At 40.4% G+C, this 20,376-nt stretch overlaps 1 protein-coding gene across 3 annotated transcripts in view; it reads right to left on the bottom strand.

Moving 5' to 3' along the window:
• Positions 1–1,419: 1,419 nt before the first annotated feature.
• CUX2 (cut like homeobox 2) overlaps positions 1,420–20,376 on the bottom strand; it is a 755,888-nt gene continuing 736,931 nt past the window's right edge. For all 3 annotated transcript variants that reach the window (XM_073626099.1, XM_073626084.1, XM_073626092.1), the window contains 3 exons: positions 14,071–14,259; positions 9,371–9,644; positions 1,420–7,305 (listed from right to left, as the gene is read on the bottom strand). In XM_073626099.1, coding sequence (XP_073482200.1) covers positions 6,471–7,305; positions 9,371–9,644; positions 14,071–14,259 — 1,298 coding nt within the window. In that variant the 3' untranslated portion in view covers positions 1,420–6,470. The remainder of the gene's footprint in view (positions 7,306–9,370; positions 9,645–14,070; positions 14,260–20,376) is intronic.

Raw genomic sequence — 20,376 nt, 5'->3', positions numbered from 1 at the left:
CTAAACCGCTGGCAACACAAATGAGTACACCCCTAAGTGAAAATTTCCAAATTGGGCCCAAAGTGTCAATATTTTGTGTGGCCACCATTATTTCCCAGCACTGCCTTAACCCTCTTGGGCATGGAGTTTACCAGAGCTTCACAGGTTGCCACTGGAGTCCTCTTCCACTCCTTCATGACGACATCACGGAGCTGGTGGATGGTAGAGACCTTCGCCTTCTCCTCCGCCTTCCATTTGAGGATGCCCCACAGATGGTCAATGAGGTTTAGGTCTGGAGACATGCTTGGCCAGTCCATCACCTTTACCCTCAGCTTCTTTAGCAAGGTAATGGTTGTCTTGGAGGTGTGTTTGGGGTCGTTATCATGTTGGAATACTGCCTTGCAGCCCAGTCTTCGAAGGGAGGGGGTCATGCTCTGCTTCACTATGTCACAGTACATGCGCTTATGGAGAAATGGACAAGGAGGAGAACTGCTGCCTCTACCAGTACAACCACCTGAGTGGAATGTAAAAGGTAAATGTATAAATGGGAAAGGTAGAAATGGCACTGTTCTGGGGGTGCAATATCACATGCCCCTGTATAACTTTCAAGAAATCCCAATTTAATAAATCTCAAAATTAAAACCAAAAACAGAAACAAAAACAAGAACAAGATATCTTGTGTTTAGTGTGAACCAAATATGTGCAAATGTGACCAATGCATTTGTACAGTAATCTGGTATACTTCTATTTAAATTGGCAATGTATCCTCAGTGTGGCTCATAAGGGCTAGGTCAAATACAGAGAAATAAAAACATAGGTGTGTAAACCACAGTGCATTTGCTTGAAATATATATGAAAAAACCTTATTCATAAAGTGACTGGTGCCCTTTAAATGCATGCCTGAGTGATACTCCCATGTATCAATTACAAGCTTATAGAATATATACTGTTCAAAAATAGTCCATATTTCCTGTATTTCCTGTGCATTAATTATAGGGCACCCATAAGAAGCACTAAGCACAGGTTTGAAGAGCACCTGTCACTTTTTATATATTTTTATTTTTTCATTTTCATTGTTGTTTTTTAGTATTTTGCTTTAAAACGAACTATGGACTATTTTTGAACATAGTATATATTATATAAGCTTGTTGTAATTGATACATGGGAGTATCACTCAGGCACGCATTTAAAGGGCACCAGTCACTTTATGAATAAGTTTTTTTTTCATATATATTTCAAGCAAATGCACTGTGGTTCACACACCTATGTTTTTATTTCTCTGTATTTGACATAGATCTTATGAGCCACACTGAGGCAACATTACCTATTTAAATAAAAGTGTATTGGTCACATTTGAACATATTTGGTTCACACTAAACACAAGATATCTTGTTCTTGTTTTTGTTTCTGTTTTTGGTTTTAATTTTGAGATTTATTACATTGGGATTTCTTGAAAGTTATACTGGGGCATGTGATATTGAACATCGCCATTTCTACCTTTCCCATGTATACATGTCACAGTACATGTTGGCATTCATGGTTCCCTCAATGAACTGTAGCTCCCCAGTGGTGGCAGCACTCATGCAGCCCCAGACCATGACATTCCCACCACCATGGTTGACTGTAGGCAAGACACACTTGTCTTTGTACTCCTCACCTGGTTGCCGCCACACAGGCTATACACCATCTGAACCAAATAAGTTTATCTTGGTCTCATCAGACCACAGGACATGGTTCCAGTAATCCATGTCCTTAGTCTGCTTGTCTTCATCAAACTGTTTGCGGGCTTTCTTGTGCATCATCTTTAGAAGAGTCTTCCTTTCTGGGATGACAGCCATGCAGATCAATTTGATGCAGTGTGCGGCGTATGGTCTGAGCACTGACAGGCTGACCCCCCCACCCCTTCAACCTCTGCAGCAATGCTGGCAGCACTCATACGTCTATTTCTCAAAGACAACCTCTGGATATAACACTGAGCACGTGCAATCAACTTCTTTGGCCGACCATGACGAGGCCTGTTCTGTGTGGAACCTGTCAAGGTAAACCACTGTATGGTCTTGACCACTGTGCTGCAGCTTTCAGGGTCTTGCCAATCTTTTTATAGCCTAGGCCATCTTTATGTAGAGCAACAATTCTTTTTTTCAGATCCTCAGAAGTGTCATTTCTTCAGTGTTGTCACATGAAAAGATATAATAAAATATTTACACAAATGTGAGGGGTGTACTCACTTTTGTGAGATACTGTACATATAGCATTTATTTTGTATGTGCACATGTGTGTGTGTGGAGGACGGGGTGCACATATAGCTTTTATTTTATATGAAAAAATATCAAATATGGGGCTCAGTTTAATATACCCCAAAAGCAGGTCGCAAACCCAGCGTGTTTGCCAGCACTGGATTGAATGGTAAAAGTGACCATGCAATCCAGTTGCTGTGCCTTTCTAAAATTGGTGCATGCACTACTTAGGTGCGATGAGGTGCAATTTAAGCCAGTTCAAAATGTGAATTGCACAGGAATAAAATGCAATTCTTGTGCACTTCATAGTGTGAACCAGGACTAAAGCAGAACTCCAGATAGGTAAAAAACACACATTAATGCAGCTCTACAATCATTAAGTCATCTAATGTATGTTTAGATGCAATTTTACCTGGTGTCAGCCTTTTGCAGTCCCTGTACAGCAGGGCTGGAATGTGAGAGGAAGTAGTAGTACAAGGAACCAATCAGTTCAGGTGCTGACAAGAGAGGAAAGTGACAGAGAGATGAGCTCATCACTGCGCTGCTTCTTCATTCACTGTCCAGTCACAGTCTGGGGAGGGTTCAGGATAGCTTGGGGTCTGGTGAAGTGGGTTGGATGATGCTGGCCATCAGATAGAGGACATCTAGTGGCAGATAAAGCGTTGAGGGGAAATTTCAGGATTGAAGCCGAATATGTCAGAAAAAGCTTAAAGCAGTATTAAACCCCAAACCAAAAAATGTAATATACTGCAGCTTACCAGTCCTTAGATGTGGTGGCTGCATTAGTTTTATTTTTTTATGTTTTTTTCCTTTTCACCTGGTGATCTGGCAAGTACCACGACTCCTGCATTACATTCCCACTCTGGATGAATGAGCACAGGGGGGTACCTTTGGACCATTGTAAGTCTGCAGGGAGGGTAGTGTTAGATGCACTATTAGATTTAAATACACTAACATATTGAGGTAAAACTCCAGATAACACTTTATAACACTTTATATGCAGTTTGGGATAAAGGTTTTACATAAATAAATAAAAGCTAATCATTGTAAGCTCCCCTTTCAGTGAGAAATTATTTGTTTCATCCCTGTAGTTGCTACATCTACAAGAGAGCTTGTTCTTTTGAAAAAATCAAAAAACACGATCAACAGGTGAAAATAAAGGAAAGAAAGCCTAAAAAAGAAAACAAATGCAGCCATCAAATCTAAGAATTGGTAAGCTGCAATATAATATATGTTTGCTTTCAGGTTTAATATTACTTTATTGAATCTATTTTTTTTATGTTTGGAGTTCTGTCCTAATCATTTGATATCTTCAGCTCTAAACTGGTATTTCCAAGTTTGATTTTACCTGGATGAAATAATACTATGTTATCTGCATTTTTTTTTGAAAAAAAAAAAAGATAAATGGTCTTTTCCAGTATAGGCCGTGTCACCTGACACACAACAGATGACACCTGTGCTCTTCTCTTACACGGAATCAGACAAACTTCTCATGTACAGATGTTGCTTGTGACATATCACATTTAGCTAACATGAACAAGTTAACCAGGACACTTTTCCCAGTGCATTATGGGTTTTTGTTTCCAGCACAGTGCAACATATTGCTTTGATTGGGTTCTCCTGAAAACAGTAGATTTTCTCATGTCCCTATATTTTGCCTGTGTTGAAATTATAATAAGATGCGTGATACTCCATGCTTTTGGAACTGTAGGATTTCACTGGCCCATACATCATCTCCTCCAACCTTTGTACAACAAGTAGCTTAAAGTGCAACTTTAGTCAGAAAATCCTGATAGATCACTTCAGACTGGCACCTTGTGCAGGTATAGTAATGTAAAACAATAAAAATAGGTACCTATAGGATTTAAAATCCAGTCTCACCCTGCTCTGCACATGCTCAGTTGTTTTCTATTCTCAGCACTGTGCCTAAAATCAAAGTCACTAGAGGCTGATCAGCTGACAGCTTTAGGATTTATTGTTGCTGAAGGGGGAAGAAAGCAAAAGGAATGACATACACTGTGCGGATGGAACACAGATTAGGGAGGGAGAAAAGAAAAGCAGGAGAAGTGACAGGACAATCTCTGAAAACAAACTCTGCTGCCAGGGAGACACACAAGAGTTAAACAAGGATAGTGTCTTATCTCCCTGATATTCTCTCCTTTCCCCCTCATCTGCAGCCTGTGAACTTCAGCACTGTAAAGCCAAGACATACAATCAAGTCTGGAAATGTACATATTTCACTTACAGAAAGTGACATATAGTTTTTGAGACCAAGGAGAGGGGGAGCTTTTCTAATAAGGAAGTGACTGCTCTAGGCTTCAACAAAATGGTGGCATCCAGCAAGAAGAAACAGGAGCAACGCTGGAGGCAATTTACAGCACACACTCATTTTGGTATCATAATTATTAGTGTGACATGTACGTTACTGTTACAAATCACTAATTATTATTAAACTGTTATGGGTAAAGTTCTACTTTAAGGTGTAGCAGTGATGGTCTGGGTATTGGGAAATAAGACAAAAGTTTTCAAAACGTATCAAAAATATGTCTTGTTCAAATAAATTAGTGATAATTAAGCCTGTAAATATGACAGGCATGGTTGTAAACACAGAAGAAAACAGAGCAGTATGTTTAGTATAAGTAACACAAAAAAAAAATCAAGTATTTTATATGTTTGACTATTCCAGGCCAATTTTGTAGCACAGCCCCCCTACCACTGCATGTCATAGCCCTCTCATCCTCTGGGAGTGTCTAAATACTCTCTGCGCTGGCCAAGCTTTCTTGCCCTTCCTTGAATCTCCTTACCTGTAGCTACTGGAGGAGCAGTCGAGGGAAAATACTACAGAGTATTATTCAAGACAGTTGAGTCTGCCCCGGCCTGCTTACATCACATCTAAGATGGCGGTGCCCATTAGCAGTTTCAGGGCTTTTGAATATGTACACAGAGGAGGCTTTTAGAAATAAATCATATGCATAAAATATGTTACATGCACATATAATGGTCTGGTGAAATGAATGATCTGTCAACAATGTCTCTTTAAATGTTCAAAAAAAAAAAGGGTCTGTACTGTCAATACCAACCAGTCAGATGCATTATTTGATGCAGTCAACTACCCTTCGTTTCACACGTTTATTCATGAGGTCTATTTCCCATGAACCTAAGTAAAAGTATATAGTCGTTTTGCAGTAATTTATGAATCCAAAGAATGCACACAAAGTTATTTCACAGGTGTTTGTAATCTGTTAACTTACACTTTCTTTCACCGTGTTCTTTGTTGGAAGTGCTTCCAGACTTCACTTACCTCCCTAATAATGCATAGAACAACTTTGTGGCATCCTCATTTAATAAAAGGAAATGAAACAAGTGAAATGCAGAGCTTTCAGTGATATTCAGTCTAGGAGGACTGCAGTTCTTGGAATGAAAATCACTTAAAATGTTTTAAATGTACCCAGGTATGCCTGGCTCATTTATGAATTGCACAATATAAAAGTGACAAAATCCCCCCAAAAAAACACAAGTAAATAAATATGTACTCATACACTTATGCATCGTGACACACAGCATTGCTTTTCTTGTACAAAGTCATGGATCTTGAACCTTTCCCATACACAAGTGAGAGTGATACAGTTGTAAGAGTGGGCGTTCATATTCCTAATTTCTGTTCTACAACAATCACAGCTACTTGGAGTTGTATGTCACAATACTTTTAAAGTGGACCATCTCATCTACACACATTTCAATGCAATACACATTCAGTTTAGAGTCTTACAGACTATGTCTGTCTCTTCAGTGGATAGGAATCACCACTGTCTTGTAGACAGCTGAAGAAACCAAAGCAGCTTCTCATTTGGTCAGCCTTCTAGTGCTTTGTGATGGCTTTAAACAACAGTCCTAATCTCATCCAGTGGCAAGCTACAGGACTTCACTGTAATTACGGGTACATCTCTGTGGTTTAACTTCAATCTCTTTATCAAAGCAGCTGAGGGTGTTAATAAATTCCAAATATTTAATAAAATATCTAAAATGTTTATAAATATTTTTTTCCTAAAAGAGTTTTTTTTAACAATGAAAATTAGTTATGTTTTTCACTATTTTTTCTTGAATTCCAGTCTCCCTTTTTATAATTGTCTACCCGGCAAAGTAAAATATATAGAAAATATTCAATATCGGTTCTCTGCAGCAGCTCTGCTCCATAATGTGGATTCACAGAGATTGGTAGAAAGAGTGCAGTTTTTTTTGTACAGAAATGTATGTTTAAAACTCCCATTCCAGAGTCTCTTCCTTATTTGCAGCTCTTTCAAGCCTATGGATAATATTATTAAGATTTGCCATTTTTTCATTCCTCTTCTGGTTGTTGGGGATATGCTTTGCGGAGGGATGTAATGGGGCCATGTCACAAGTCGGGCTGGAAGAGTGAGCCTTAATGGCCATGCTGTTAGGCAGGGATGGAGAAATGGGAGCTGAACATGAAGGTACAGGAGAGACGGACATCATGAGGCCTGGGGATGAGGCTGCTGATGGTGAGTTTAGAGAAACCTCCAAGCTGCATCGGGAAGATTCTACTGTAGATTTAAAGCTGATGGGGTCAGCTTGTGGTCCGTCTGTTACCATAGTATCTTTATGGGAAAGCACAGAAGCACAGTCATGAGTTGTGGGCTGATGGGAGTTCTCATGCACTGAACTGCCCTTTCGTAAATAGTTTTGTCTCTGGGCACCATCACAATGAGGGGACATCAGCTGCTTTTCTCTAAGTGCTCTGGATGGCTCAGATTCACAACACTTTCCTGATGCTGTTCCAGAGCCACAAGACTCACAACGATTAGAAGAATCATAATCATCCTCTTCCTCTGTGTTCTCATTTTTAATGTTCACAGTACTTCTCATCTCCTTAGGGTAGCAGTTACTGTGCAGCAAGTGTTTCAGATCACTAATTACGGGTTTCTGGTCTCCTGTTTCAGAATCCGGACTACGAGCAGTCAGGTCTCCATGTGGGGCAGCTGCTGATGTGAAGCTATCACAACTGTTTGGTTCTTGATCGGTGTCATTGTCCTGCTGACCTTCCATCAGAATCTCTCTGCGCATTCGAGACCTACAAATCCATACAGATACCAGTTCTAGTTATTATTTGCTGTTATAATGACAACTACAGCACCGCATAACAGACTGCATGATGTGGTAAACAGGCAAAATTATAAGGATAGTAATAAAGCATCTATGTATACCACATGCAAAAAATATTTATACAGGATATTTAAATCAGAGTGTTGTCTTTTATCTGTTATCATGGGACAAGTCCAGCGATTCAGACATTTAAAAATCCACACGAGCTAATTGCAATGAATGTTTTGGGTGTTACCTATAGGGAATTCCAGTATGTCTGAACAGTTCTAAAACCAATTACAGGAATTTTTCATGACAGAAATGCAGCCACTATAAAAAAGCCATTTCTAAGAGTGCTAATCACTAGAGATCATCATGAAACAATCAAACTACCATTTACTGAAGGAGATTAGCAATGCACATAGGTGAAAAAATGCATTATCCAGCAATCCTTATGAACACAGGCAGGTCCATCATTGGCATGGATACACAGATAAAAGATCTGCTCATACTGTTTCTGGTCAGGCTCTACTACATGGGAAATTCTAGTGTCAGTTACGAAGAGTCATATCAGACAGTAAGCTCTGAAACAGTAGTGGATCTAACATGCTATAGCTGCAGGATCATTCATCTGTTCTGCAGGTCTGTAAAGAAATTCACTTCATTGGTGGAAATACCCCATCAAGTACATGTTTGGAAAACTAAAGCCTTGCCAGAACACTCCGGCCATTGGCTGAGAGTGCTGATCGGGAGCCGATCAGCAGACCTTTTTTGGTCATGCCCCTTTGCCAGAAGCCAGCCGACTCTAGTACACACGAGCCGAATGTTGGCCGGTTTCTACTGAACCAGCCGATGCTGCCTGAGATTTGGCCTGTGTTTATTAGGGTTTAGGTTCCACAAGGTCCTGCTTCCTTTTCTGCTAAGCTCCACCCTTTTCCATGTGATACGTGCAATACGGCTGGGGTTGTGGGGCTCTAATATATACAGCATGAGTCAATGAGCAAGCTAGCTTTCCTATTTACAGGAGGTAAATTCATAGAGGGACACAATTTTTTTTTTCCTAAGCCTACTGCCAAGGGAATTGCAAAAATAAATATCACGTAGGGAGCAGTTTAGAGGTGTGCAGAAAGGCCCCTAATTTTTGGTGACTATGAAATGATGAATTAGCTCTTATTCATACTGTTAAATGAATTTGTGTATTAGTGAAGCTTGCATATAATGATAAAAGAGTGCAGAATGATTACAGCACTATGAACTGCAGAAACAAAATGCTCTATTAAGAATAAAATCCTATAAGTATGCAAATTGGTAAAAATATTATGTTCATCTACTGTATATAAATGAATGTGGAGTGCTACAGACATGTCACAGCTCTGGATTCGCAGTTGTTTTAAAACATTCTTACATAAGCAGCAAACTGGAAGTGTGCTCATTTTCTAAATTCAGTTTATTCATTAACATTTTTTATAATATTTAAATAACTCCTAAAAAGGGATCTGGCCCATAACACTCTGTTGTGCCGCATTTTCTTTTGGGAAATGTGATGTGACAATATTGTCCTCACTGTAATGCTTTCTTCATACATATTTCTAAAGTTTTTTTAATTGTAATTTAGCTTTGGGTGGTTTTGAAACAACAATTTTCAAATTAAGAACAGCCAAATTTCCAAACAATACAGAAAGAGACTATTATCTGTTTTTAATTCAAAGCAGGTAAAAAATAAATCTAATTTAAATGATCTATTAAACACTGTTGTGAGTTGGAACATCTCAAGAGACCCGTCAAGCAAAGTCAGACACAGCCTGAAGCTGCCAGACAGCAGAAGAACTCTAAAGGTAGACATCAGGAGAAGCTAGATGAATGTAGAACATGCAACCCATGCAGCTGCTCCAAGACCCAATATCTTAGCCAACTTCTCTAAGAAGCTTAACACACACTAATCTGAGAGAAGGTCCACATACAGGATTTTAAAATCATACAAGTAATCACATATAGTGTTATCACAGCTTCAGTTTTACAACACGATGAGGAACTATTATTTTTTATTATTTTACCTGTAGTTATGAAACCAGTTAATGACAGTGTTTGTCTTAAGGTTCAGTTGGTATGACAGCAGTTCAATGGTCTGTTGGGAAGGATATGGTTCCATTTCATAAGCCTTTTTCAATGCTTCCTTTTCTTCCATTGCTAGCACCACTCTTGGTTTCTTCATCTGCATGAGGTTATAGTCCTGTGCCTGGAGATTGGGGCTCACACACTCCGTTCTAGCAGTCGATGACTCACTGTCCGAGCCGGCACTTATCAGTCCATAGCGCCGTTTAAGATATGCTAAACATAAAACACACTTGCATTAGATTGTTAGATCAGTATATTGGGTTCCTTTTACATAAAAACAAAATAGTGGCTTAGCAATTACTGGCTAATGTCCACTAACAAAAGTTCATTAACCCACAGCAAACAAAAGTCTGTTGTTAGCATACTGATACACTGCTGCAAGGATTTTGTTTATAAACTTTTTTAATAAACTTTGAAGCCGATTCCCACTAGTGCGATGACTGGCATTTTTCCGCACTGGAAAGAAGCCAGTCAATGCTAGGACACACAGAAACAATAGTTTTCTATGTGTCCTACTCACATTAAAACACAGCCCGGAGCTGCGCTGCAGGGATCTGCAATAAAATGCAGACATATTGCATTTTATCGCCACAAACTGGACAGGATCGCATGGCACTGTATAGCAGAGCAACACACCGCACTGCTGTGTAGGGACATGAATAAAATGTCGCTTTTGTGCACTTAATATAACGTTTGTTAAAAAAATAAAAGCGAGGGGGGGTCTGTCTGATGCACTGAATTGCGCACCACACCACCCCCTCTTGCCAGCTCACTGCACCTAGAACAGACAGCTGCAACCCAATAAACCATTGTGGTATACTTACTGTGCAGCAGCTGTCTGTTTATGTGTGAACTGACCTTTAAAATTTGAATCTTTTGATTTTATTTATTTATTTTTAGCTTGCTCCAGCTCTTTACTTATTACAACTTTTATGCCACATTATGTTGTTTATATTTAAAATGAGTGTTATAGTTAGCATTCCCCATACTTACCAGACCTAGGGGTTGATTTACTAAAGACAAACAGGCTGCTCCCTTTGGCAGGAAATTTTCCCCAGTACTTAGTGAATTTGGTGCAATGTGACTTTGCATAGAATGCCAAAATATGTGCACGGAAGAAAAAAAAAAAATAGCAGTTTTTTTGCCTGTCCATGATTTAATGATTGAAGTCAGCAGAGCTTCACTTCACTCCTCTTCAAAGTGCAACTTCCCAAAGCGAACACTATATTTGTCTTTAGTAAATCAACCCCCTAGAGTCAATGGTGGCCTGTGGTTCCCTGACAAACATCCACACTATAAGGCCATAGCACTCTAATGGATCCTTAACTTCCACCATCATATTTGAAAAAAGCTCTGGATACTCATGAAGAAATGCATGTTGGGAAGCACATGTCCCTGTCGCCCAATAGATGTCTGTGGAGGAGATCTCTATACTGGGAAAGGTCTGTACCAACAGGGGTTAGAATAGGAGGGGTGTCTGTATTGAGGCGGTGAGCTGGAAGGGGGGATTCAAAGCTGTGGGTGAATATCTGTATTGGGAGAAGATTGGGGCAGTTGGTTGGGATCTCCACTGTGGAGGATATGGGCTTGGGGGGAGAATTGTACCGCCAGGAGGGGTTAATTTTTGTTGTATTCTTGTAGTGGCCTGTGGGTTACCCATTACTGAGCCCTGCAGTTTGTGCATTGCCCCTGTTTTGCCCCAGTGGCTAGACAGGGGGTAAATTTCTCTTCTGCAGAATCTGCATCTAATCCTCTCTCTTAAGATGGTGAGCTAGCCTGCACCATTTTGTTTTTGGTTACTGAATTCTGATTGTTCTCATAACCCTGTTACTCAGCCTCCCATGTGTACCTACTTCCAATTCTGTCTTACCTCTTCCTACCCGTCTCTCCATCCCTTCCCCCCACCCTTCTTTCTCTTAACGCTTTTCTTCACACTGTCTAACCCAGTGAAGCCTACCTATTCCCAACCTCTGGGATCATTGTTGACTTAACTAAAGCCCAGTACACACTATAAGAAAATCGAATGATCGTCCGGTTTTCCTCGATGTTTCACAGCAAGTCGAAACTGAGGACAAAGGATTTTTTTGTTGTTTATGGTTTCTGATCATGCGCAGTCTTTCGTATCTGATTTTTATACAAAAATAGCATACATTAGATGAAAATCGTTAAAATTTTGGAGTTTGTCCCTTCAGAAATTTTCATTTGGAAAGTCTGAATTGAATGTCGAAAATTGTGTACACAATATACGAAAATTGAACGATTGTGCCTAATACGAAATTTTTCTTTCAATTTTCTTATAGTGTGTACCCCAGGATGTGTCACTGGAAATGTCGGGTACCTAGTTTCTATTCACAATGAAATTTTAAAACTCAAAGGTGGACAAATGTATGACTTTCCAGGCATATACCTTATTTGTAATGCAGTACTTAAAAAATTCAGATTATATATAAAAGCAGAGCATCACAGCAGAGCGTGCACCACATGAATTACATTGTAATATTCTAATAATGTTTTTCAAATTTAAAATATTGTATCCTGAGCAAATGTACAGTCTCATAGGTCTTACATAAATGACATTGGCCACTGAGGCCACTAATCATAAGGATGGCCCCACTTGAAGGTGCAGGAAAGGCTGGCCAATCTCTTAACACTGCTAAGAAGAGTCATAATTGGCATACTTAAGCATTCTAATGCCCCGTACACAGTCGGATTTTCCGACGGAAAATGTTCGATGGGAGCTTGTTGTCGGAAATTCCGACCGTGTGTAGGCTCCATTGGACATTTTCCATCGGAACTTCCGTCACACAAAAATTGAGATCTGGATCTCAAATTTTCCGACAACAAAATCCACTTTTAATGACAACAGTAAACAGGACAAATAGTCATGGGTTCTAATTCCTCTACACCAGCAGTTCTCAACTCCTGTCCTCAGGACCCACTAACAGGCCAGATTTTAAGTATTACCTTGGGGAGATGTAGAATACTGCAATCATTGAGCAGCGAATTATATTTCCTGTGATGTATTTCAGTTATCTTGCAAACCTGGCCTGTTAGTGGGTCCTGAGGACAGGAGTTGAGAACCACTGCTCTACACTCTATCTAAAACAAAAAAAAAGTGTTGCCTTTGCTTTAATTTAAAAAGGAACTGCAGTCTGCTCACATAATTTGTAATAAAAACATCTTTGCCATTCTGAAGCTTCCCTCCAACCACTTTGCATATTATTTTATATATACTGTGATTCTGTACTTGCCAAATATGCTGCAGAAATCTCCCTCCCACAAAGTCTGGCTGCAGCCATTTTTACTGTGGGCAGCTGAAGCTGCTGCCTGTTCACTTCCTGGATTTACACAGACACACAGAGGCACACCTCTGCAGCTCTCGTTGGCCCTCTTATAACTCACCCCCCCCTCCCTTCCTGGCAAACTATCATGGGAGTGAGAGAGAGAGCTGTGCATGATGTCACAAGCCTAGGCTTTTTATCAGAAAAGAAACAGGACGTGGGCTGCATCAGGTATTTACTGGCAGAAAAAAATGTTTTACTATCCAAAATTAAAACAACAATGGCAGAAGATTTAATAGATGGAAAGTTGAAAAATGACTGAAGGTCCGCTTTAAGATAAAATATGGTGTAGTCGTTTTGGCTTGAACACAGTTGTGATGATTCCTGGAGAGCATTAGCTTTTTACTTAGGGCCCTTTCACACTGGGGTGGTTTGCAGGCGCTATTGCGCTAATAATAGCGCCTGCAAACCGACCCGAAACAGCCACTGCTGTCTCTCCAGTGTGAAAGCCCCGAGGGCTTCCACACTGGAGCGGGGCGCTAGCAGGACGGGAAAAAAAGTCCTGCTAGCAGCATCTTTGGAGCGGTGAAGGAGCAAAGTATACACCACTCCTTCACCGCTCCTGCCCATTGAAATCAATGGGACAGCGTGGCTATACTGCCAGTAAAACCCCCCCCCGCTAGCGGCTGAATACCAACGGTAAAACGCCACTTACAATAGTGGCGCTTTACTGCCAACGCCGTCCCCCGCCCCAGTGTGAAAGGGGCCTTAATGATTTCACATTTGCCTGAAATTACTATTTAATGTAACAATAAATTTGTGATATTGTAGGACAGATCAGTGAAGTCAGATTTTGTAAACTAGATTTGTCATGTGTATTTTTTCACAATTAAAGGACAAGCTTTTTATATATCCATTGTACAATGAAAAACTATTTAGTGCAAAATGGACACATTCATATCTTCAGCATTTCTGTGCTTACAGTATATCTATTTGGCTATAAGGTGGAAATCTGGCACTAAACACTATTAATCCTGTATCCAAACATCTAATTTGCCAGAAATCTGCAAATGATCTTCATGTCATATTAGTAATTTTCCAAATGGCAAGCATTTTCCATGCACACTAGACTTCCTCTTATATAAAACAGGATGTTTTTCCCCATGTCTGTTGAAAGACACATTTAGAACTGATAATAGATATGTATACACAAGGTAAAATTTCCCAATGGACACCTAGATCAACCAACATTGAAAAACATTTAAAAAATAAAATCATTAGTGACCTGACATTTTTTTGTTATGCAGCTTATACAGATTTACAGAGATAACGCTAATGTACTTTCATCTGAAACTCACCCTTTTTCTCCATTTTCTTCATGTCTCTGAGTTTTTCAATGTTGTGTGGATCACTCAGCCAGAGCTGCATGCGGACGAATGGCTCCCTCCCCTTCAGACTGAGCTTATGCCATGGTTTGGGCCTGGACAGCAGATCTGATACAGAACCCTGAGTCAGACCCAAGATGCTTTCTCCAAACAACCTCTGACCTTTAAAGGATGAATCAATATATTATTCTTACAGCATCTGTAACATAAGATAAATAACGGCAACCTGTGTACGGTATATACTAATATTACATTAAAGAGCATGTCATTTAAGAACAACGCCATGTAAGCTTGAGCATTTGCATCAATAATGGGCAAGATTAGGTAACATTTTTATGTCTATGGGCTCTGCCCAAAACCCTTTGCAACCAATCCCAAAAGAAATGACTGAACTGACAAGTTAGAAAACCTGCTCCAAGTGCTACTGGTTCTCCCTGTGAGAAGTAGATCTGGCAGCCTGCTGGTAGGCGTGGGAACCTTCCTGGCCGGCAGAACACAATGATTACTGATACCAGTTATAGCCACCAGCAATAATCACATGCCAAAAATCTGAGGGGCTGGTTGTACTGAAGTCAGTCGATGGATCGACTTTAGTACAACCAGCCTGTCCATACAGGGATCGAGTTTCGATCCATCTATGGGAGGCTTTAGGGGGCCATTTTGACTTATTCTGGGTCATATGTGGATGTGGTGATGCCACCCACTGTCACATAAACTTTGATACTTCTAACTTTTATCAATCTGTAAAGGAGGCCATAGATGACTTTCCGGTGGAAGGAGTAAAAACTTGCTTGATTCCTCCATCAACAAAGTCAGTATAGATGGGGGAATGCTTCCTGCAGTGCTATTGTGTTCTGCTGGCAGGGGGACACGGAGAGCCTTCTCGGCTGGCAGACCACAATGATTTCTGCTAGTGGCCATAGCTTCTGGCAGTAATCACATGTAAAGAATCCAACAGGCTGGTTATACCCAAGTCAATCGATGGATCAACTTGGGTACAATCAGTCTGCCTATAGATGGATCGGCCGGTTCAGCAGGGAATTTCAAACCATGTATGGCTGGCTTTATTCAATACACACTGAATAGGTAATTTTACTTGTTAAGTATTTAAATGGAGAGCCAAAAATGAGCTCTGCACAGATGTCCCTTCACCGCTCTGTTTTCAACTGGCTTAGGATAGGATTTCTATGTTCTAGAGTTATTCTCTGCCAGGCACATGCTAAGTGGTGTAGTTGGCAGAAACTTCTGCCAGTTGACACTCAAGGTCCCAATCTGTGCAGCAGATCTATTATGAGTTAGAATTTCAGTACTGATTGCTGTCAAAGATGTTACAGCCTCACTGCTTGTCTAAATCTAAGCAAAACTATTTACATTGTAGTTATCTGCACCTGTCAACAGCAGCTAATTATAATGTCTCTGTTTTTTTTTATATATACAAAAGTAGCTTGAGCAAACCCGAAAATTGAAATCATTTTTTTTTTCTTAATAAATGCCTATTTTCGTAAAGTTGTTTGTACCCTGATTCTGTGCACTACTTCTTTCGCTGTTCTCTTTAGCTAGTGTTTTCTCTGTTTTCTAAATTTACAGGCACACCCCACTTTTAAGTACACAATGGGGTTTATTTACTAAAGCTGAAAAGTGCAAAATCAGGCTCAATTCTGCATATAAACCAATGAGCTTCCAGGTTTTATTAGCAAAGCTTAAAGTGGAGTTCCACCCACTTTTACAACTCTTCACCATCCCTCACTAAACTGTGCACTGTAAACCAATTGGATATTTTTTAAATTTTTTTTCTCAGCACTTACTGTATATCAGCTGTATTCATTTTTCACTTCCTCCTCCCTGGCCGCGGCCCATCGCATCATTTCCTGTTTGCAATGCCTTCTGGGAAGGGGCGGCAACTGCCTCTGACACTGCTGTTGCTATGGAAACCTGACCTGAAACCTATTACACTGCTTGTGCTGCACTGAGCATGTGCGAGATCTGCAAGGATGAGATCCAGGAAAAAATACAGTCTGGCTTCAGATGCCCAGACTTAAGATGGCCACGGCCTGCTGTAAGTTTATAAAATAACAAACTACTGCTATAAACTAACAAAACAGACCTTAGTTTACAGACTAACTTTACTAGAATACATTAAGCTTGTGTATTATAGGGGTATTTTCATTTAAAAAGTATAATTTCGGCCGGAACACCACTTTAATTGAACAAGCTGGGGTTAGAAGCTCATTGGTTTCTATGCAGAAGTGAGCCTGATTTTGCACTTTCCAGCTTTAGTAAATAAACCCCATTGTGTACTTAAAAGTGGGGTATGCCTGTATTTCATACTGTTCATATAAGAATTGTTTATTGTTATAAAAGCTGGGCTACCCTTTATACATGAAAGTGCAAAGATGTATACAAGGTGAAATCAATACATGAAAAGTATAGCCAATACAAATAAAGTGCAAGTGTTAATATTAATAAAGTGCACAAAATAAAGTGCAAAAATAAAGGCCATTAAAAAAAAGTAGTTGTTCAGCTGTTTCTATCCTTGGATAAAGGCCTTCAAACAGTGCTCCGTGCATCCACAAATACTCCACAACAATTCACCATCTGTGCCGCCACCAGGGTATGCACCCACCCACCAATTCAGACCTCCTGAGTGTATACTGAGTTGGGTCAAACAGGCTTCGGTTACTGCTGCATCGCCAACCCGGAACAGTGGATCCACATCTCATTGCAACTCAAAGAAGGAAAAGACCATGTAGAGCATCATAGCATAACTCTTTTTTATTATTTTATTATTAAAAGCCAAAAAAATAAAATAATATGTCCACTCACAAAAAGGGTGCCCAATCCCAGCACCAGGAATGATCTGCTGATTTTCACATTTTGTGAATCTACGCTATGATGCTCCCCATGGTCTTTTCTTTCTTTGAGTTTCACTGAGATGTGGATCCACTGTTCCTGGTTGGCGATGCAGCAGTAATCTGAAGCCTGTTTGAGCTACCTCAGTATACACTCAGGGGGTCTACAAGTGAGTGGTCGGGGCACAGATGATGAATTGATGTGGAGTATTTGTGGATGCACAGAGTACTGTTTGTTTATTTTTTGCTAATTTTTGTATTATTTAAAGTATAAGAGGTACAAAACAGAGCCTGTGGGCATACCCGGCTCACAACAGAAGAATAACACATAGCAAGAAAACAGCTAAACTACGCTAAACATCCCAAAGCTTGCTGTTAAGAATGGGAGAATGGAATGGAAGTGCTCTAGCACACTAGTACTATGAATGGGGATGATGAATCAGATCTTTGACACCATCAAAGGTCGATTGTCACAAACATCAGCATCAACATCAACCTAGAAGATTAAAGTGGTTGTAAAGGCAGAAGGTTTTCTTTATCTTAATGCGTTCTATGCATTATGATAAAAAAAACCTACTGTGTGTAGCAGCCCCCTCAGCTCCCCTAATACTTACTTAAACCCCATCTCTATCCAGCGATGTGCACAAGTGCCTCACCAGTCCGGGGCTCTCCCTCCTGATTGGCTGAGATACAGCAGCGGCGCCATTGGCTCCTGCTACTGTCAGTCAAAGTCATTTAGCCAATCAGGAGAGAGAGGGGGTGGGGTCGAACCCCGGTTCTGTGTCTGAATGGATACACCGCTCGGATGCCCCCATAGCAAGGTGCTTGCTGTGGGGGCACGCAACAGGAGGGAGGGGCCTGGAGAACCACAGAGGGACCTGAGAAGAGGAGGATCTGGGCTGCTCTGTTCAAAACCATTTCACAGAGCAGGTAAGTATAACATGTTTGTTATTTTTAAAGAAAAAAAAAACAAGACTTTAGTATCACTTTAAGGAGCAAAACATATCTGGACCTATATATCAAGAATAATGTACAAGTGAATGTGAGAGATGACATCACTAAGGGAGCTAGGGAGGAGGTGGAATCCTTATGGGTAGAGCTCCAAAGGGATGAAGCTAAGGGGAAAATAATACTGGGAGTATGCTATAGGCCCCCTAACCTGAGGGAGGCAGTGGAGACGGATCTCCTATCACAAATTGGATTAGCAGCAAGGATGGGAAGTGTTATCATAATGGGGGATTTTAATTATCCAGACATAGACTGGGTGGAGGGAACCGCGCATTCATTTAAGGCTCGCCAATTGCTTAATGTCTTGCAGGACAATTTTATGGGTCAGGTGGTAGACGCACCAACTAGAAATAAAACATTACTGGATCTACTGATTACCAACAATACAGACCTGATCACGGATGTGGAAATACGGGGCAATTTAGGTAACAGCGATCACAGGTCAATTAGTTTCAGTATAAATCACACAAATAGGAAACATAAAGGGAATACAAAGACACTGAATTTCAAAAGAGCCAACTTCCCTAAACTACAAACCTTGCTAAAATTCATAAACTGGGATAAAATATTAGGAACAAAGAATACGGAGGAGAGATGGGTTTGCTTTAAGAGCATATTAAATAAGGGCATTAGCCAATGTATCCCATTGGGTAATAAATTTAAAAGGGCGAACAAAAGTCCTGGATGGCTTAACTCCAATGTAAAAATGCATATAAAAGCAAAGCAGAAGGCCTTCAAAAAATACAAGGTTGAGGGATCATCCTCAGCATTCAGACTTTATAAAGAATGCAACAGGAAATGTAAGGGTGCAATTAGGACGGCTAAGATAGAACATGAAAGACACATAGCGGAGGAGAGCAAAAAAAATCCCAAGAAATTCTTTAAGTATGTAAACAGTAAAAAAGGGAGGACAGACCATATTGGCCCCATAAAGAATGAGGAAGGACATCTGGTTACAAAGGATGGGGAGATGGCAAAGGTATTGAATTTATTCTTCTCCTCAGTCTTCACGAGTGAATCAAGGGGCTTCAGTAACCAAAACTGCAGTGTTTATCCTCATGACACAACACAGGAAGCACCTTCATGGTTAACAGAGGACGGAATTAAAATTAGACTTGAGAAACTTAACATTAATAAATCACCGGGACCAGATGGCTTGCATCCAAGGGTACTTAGGGAACTCAGTCAAGTGATTGCCAGACCGTTGTTCCTAATTTTTACAGATAGTCTACTGACTGGAATGGTACCAGCTGATTGGAGAAAAGCCAATGTAGCACCAATATTTAAAAAGGGCCCAAAATACATCCCTGGGAATTACAGACCAGTTAGCCTAACATCAATAGTATGTAAACTCTTGGAGGGGATGATAAGGGACTATATACAAGATTTTAGTAATAAGAACGGTATCATTAGCAGTAATTAGCATGGATTCATGAAGAATTTGTTCTTGCCAAACCAATCTATTAACCTTCTATGAGGAGGTGAGTTGCCATCTAGATAAAGGAAGGCCCGTAGACGTGGTGTATCTGGATTTTGCAAAAGCATTTGACACAGTTCCCCATAAACGTTTACTGTACAAGATAAGGTCCATTGGCATGGACCATAGGGTGAGTACATGGATTGAAAACTGGCTACAAGGGCGAGTTCAGAGGGTGGTGATAAATGGGGAGTACTCGGAATGGTCAGGGGTGGGTAGTGGGGTTCCCCAGGGTTCTGTGCTGGGACCAATCCTATTTAATTTGTTCATAAACGATCTAGAGGATGGGATAAACAGTTCAATCTCTGTATTTGCAGACAATACTAAGCTAAGCAGGGCAATAACTTCTCCGCAGGACGTGGAAACCTTGCAAAAAGACCTGAACAAATTAATGGGGTGGGCGACTACATGGCAAATGAGGTTCAATGTAGAAAAATGTAAAATAATGCATTTGGGTGGCAAAAATATGAATGCAATCTATACACTGGGGGGAGAACCTCTGGGGGAATCTAGGATGGAAAAGGACCTGGGGGTCCTAGTAGATGATCGGCTCAGCAATGGCATGCAATGCCAAGCTGCTGCTAACAAAACAAACAGAATATTGGCATGCATTAAAAGGGGGATCAACTCCAGAGATAAAACGATAATTCTCCCACTCTACAAGACTCTGGTCCGGCCGCACCTAGAGTATGCGGTCCAGCTCTGGGCACCAGTCCTCAGGAAGGATGTACTGGAAATGGAGCGAGTACAAAGAAGGGCAACAAAGCTAATAAAGGGTCTGGAGGATCTTAGTTATGAGGAAAGGTTGCAAGCACTGAACTTATTCTCTCTGGAGAAGAGACGCTTGAGAGGGGATATGATTTCAATTTACAAATACCGGACTGGTGACCCCACAATAGGGTTAAAACTTTTTCGCAGAAGAGAGTTTAACAAGACTCGTGGCCA

This window comes from Aquarana catesbeiana, linkage group LG01 (assembly GCF_042186555.1).
Source record: "Aquarana catesbeiana isolate 2022-GZ linkage group LG01, ASM4218655v1, whole genome shotgun sequence".
NCBI lineage: Eukaryota > Metazoa > Chordata > Amphibia > Anura > Ranidae > Aquarana > Aquarana catesbeiana.
This window is presented reverse-complemented; position numbering and strand designations above follow the sequence as displayed.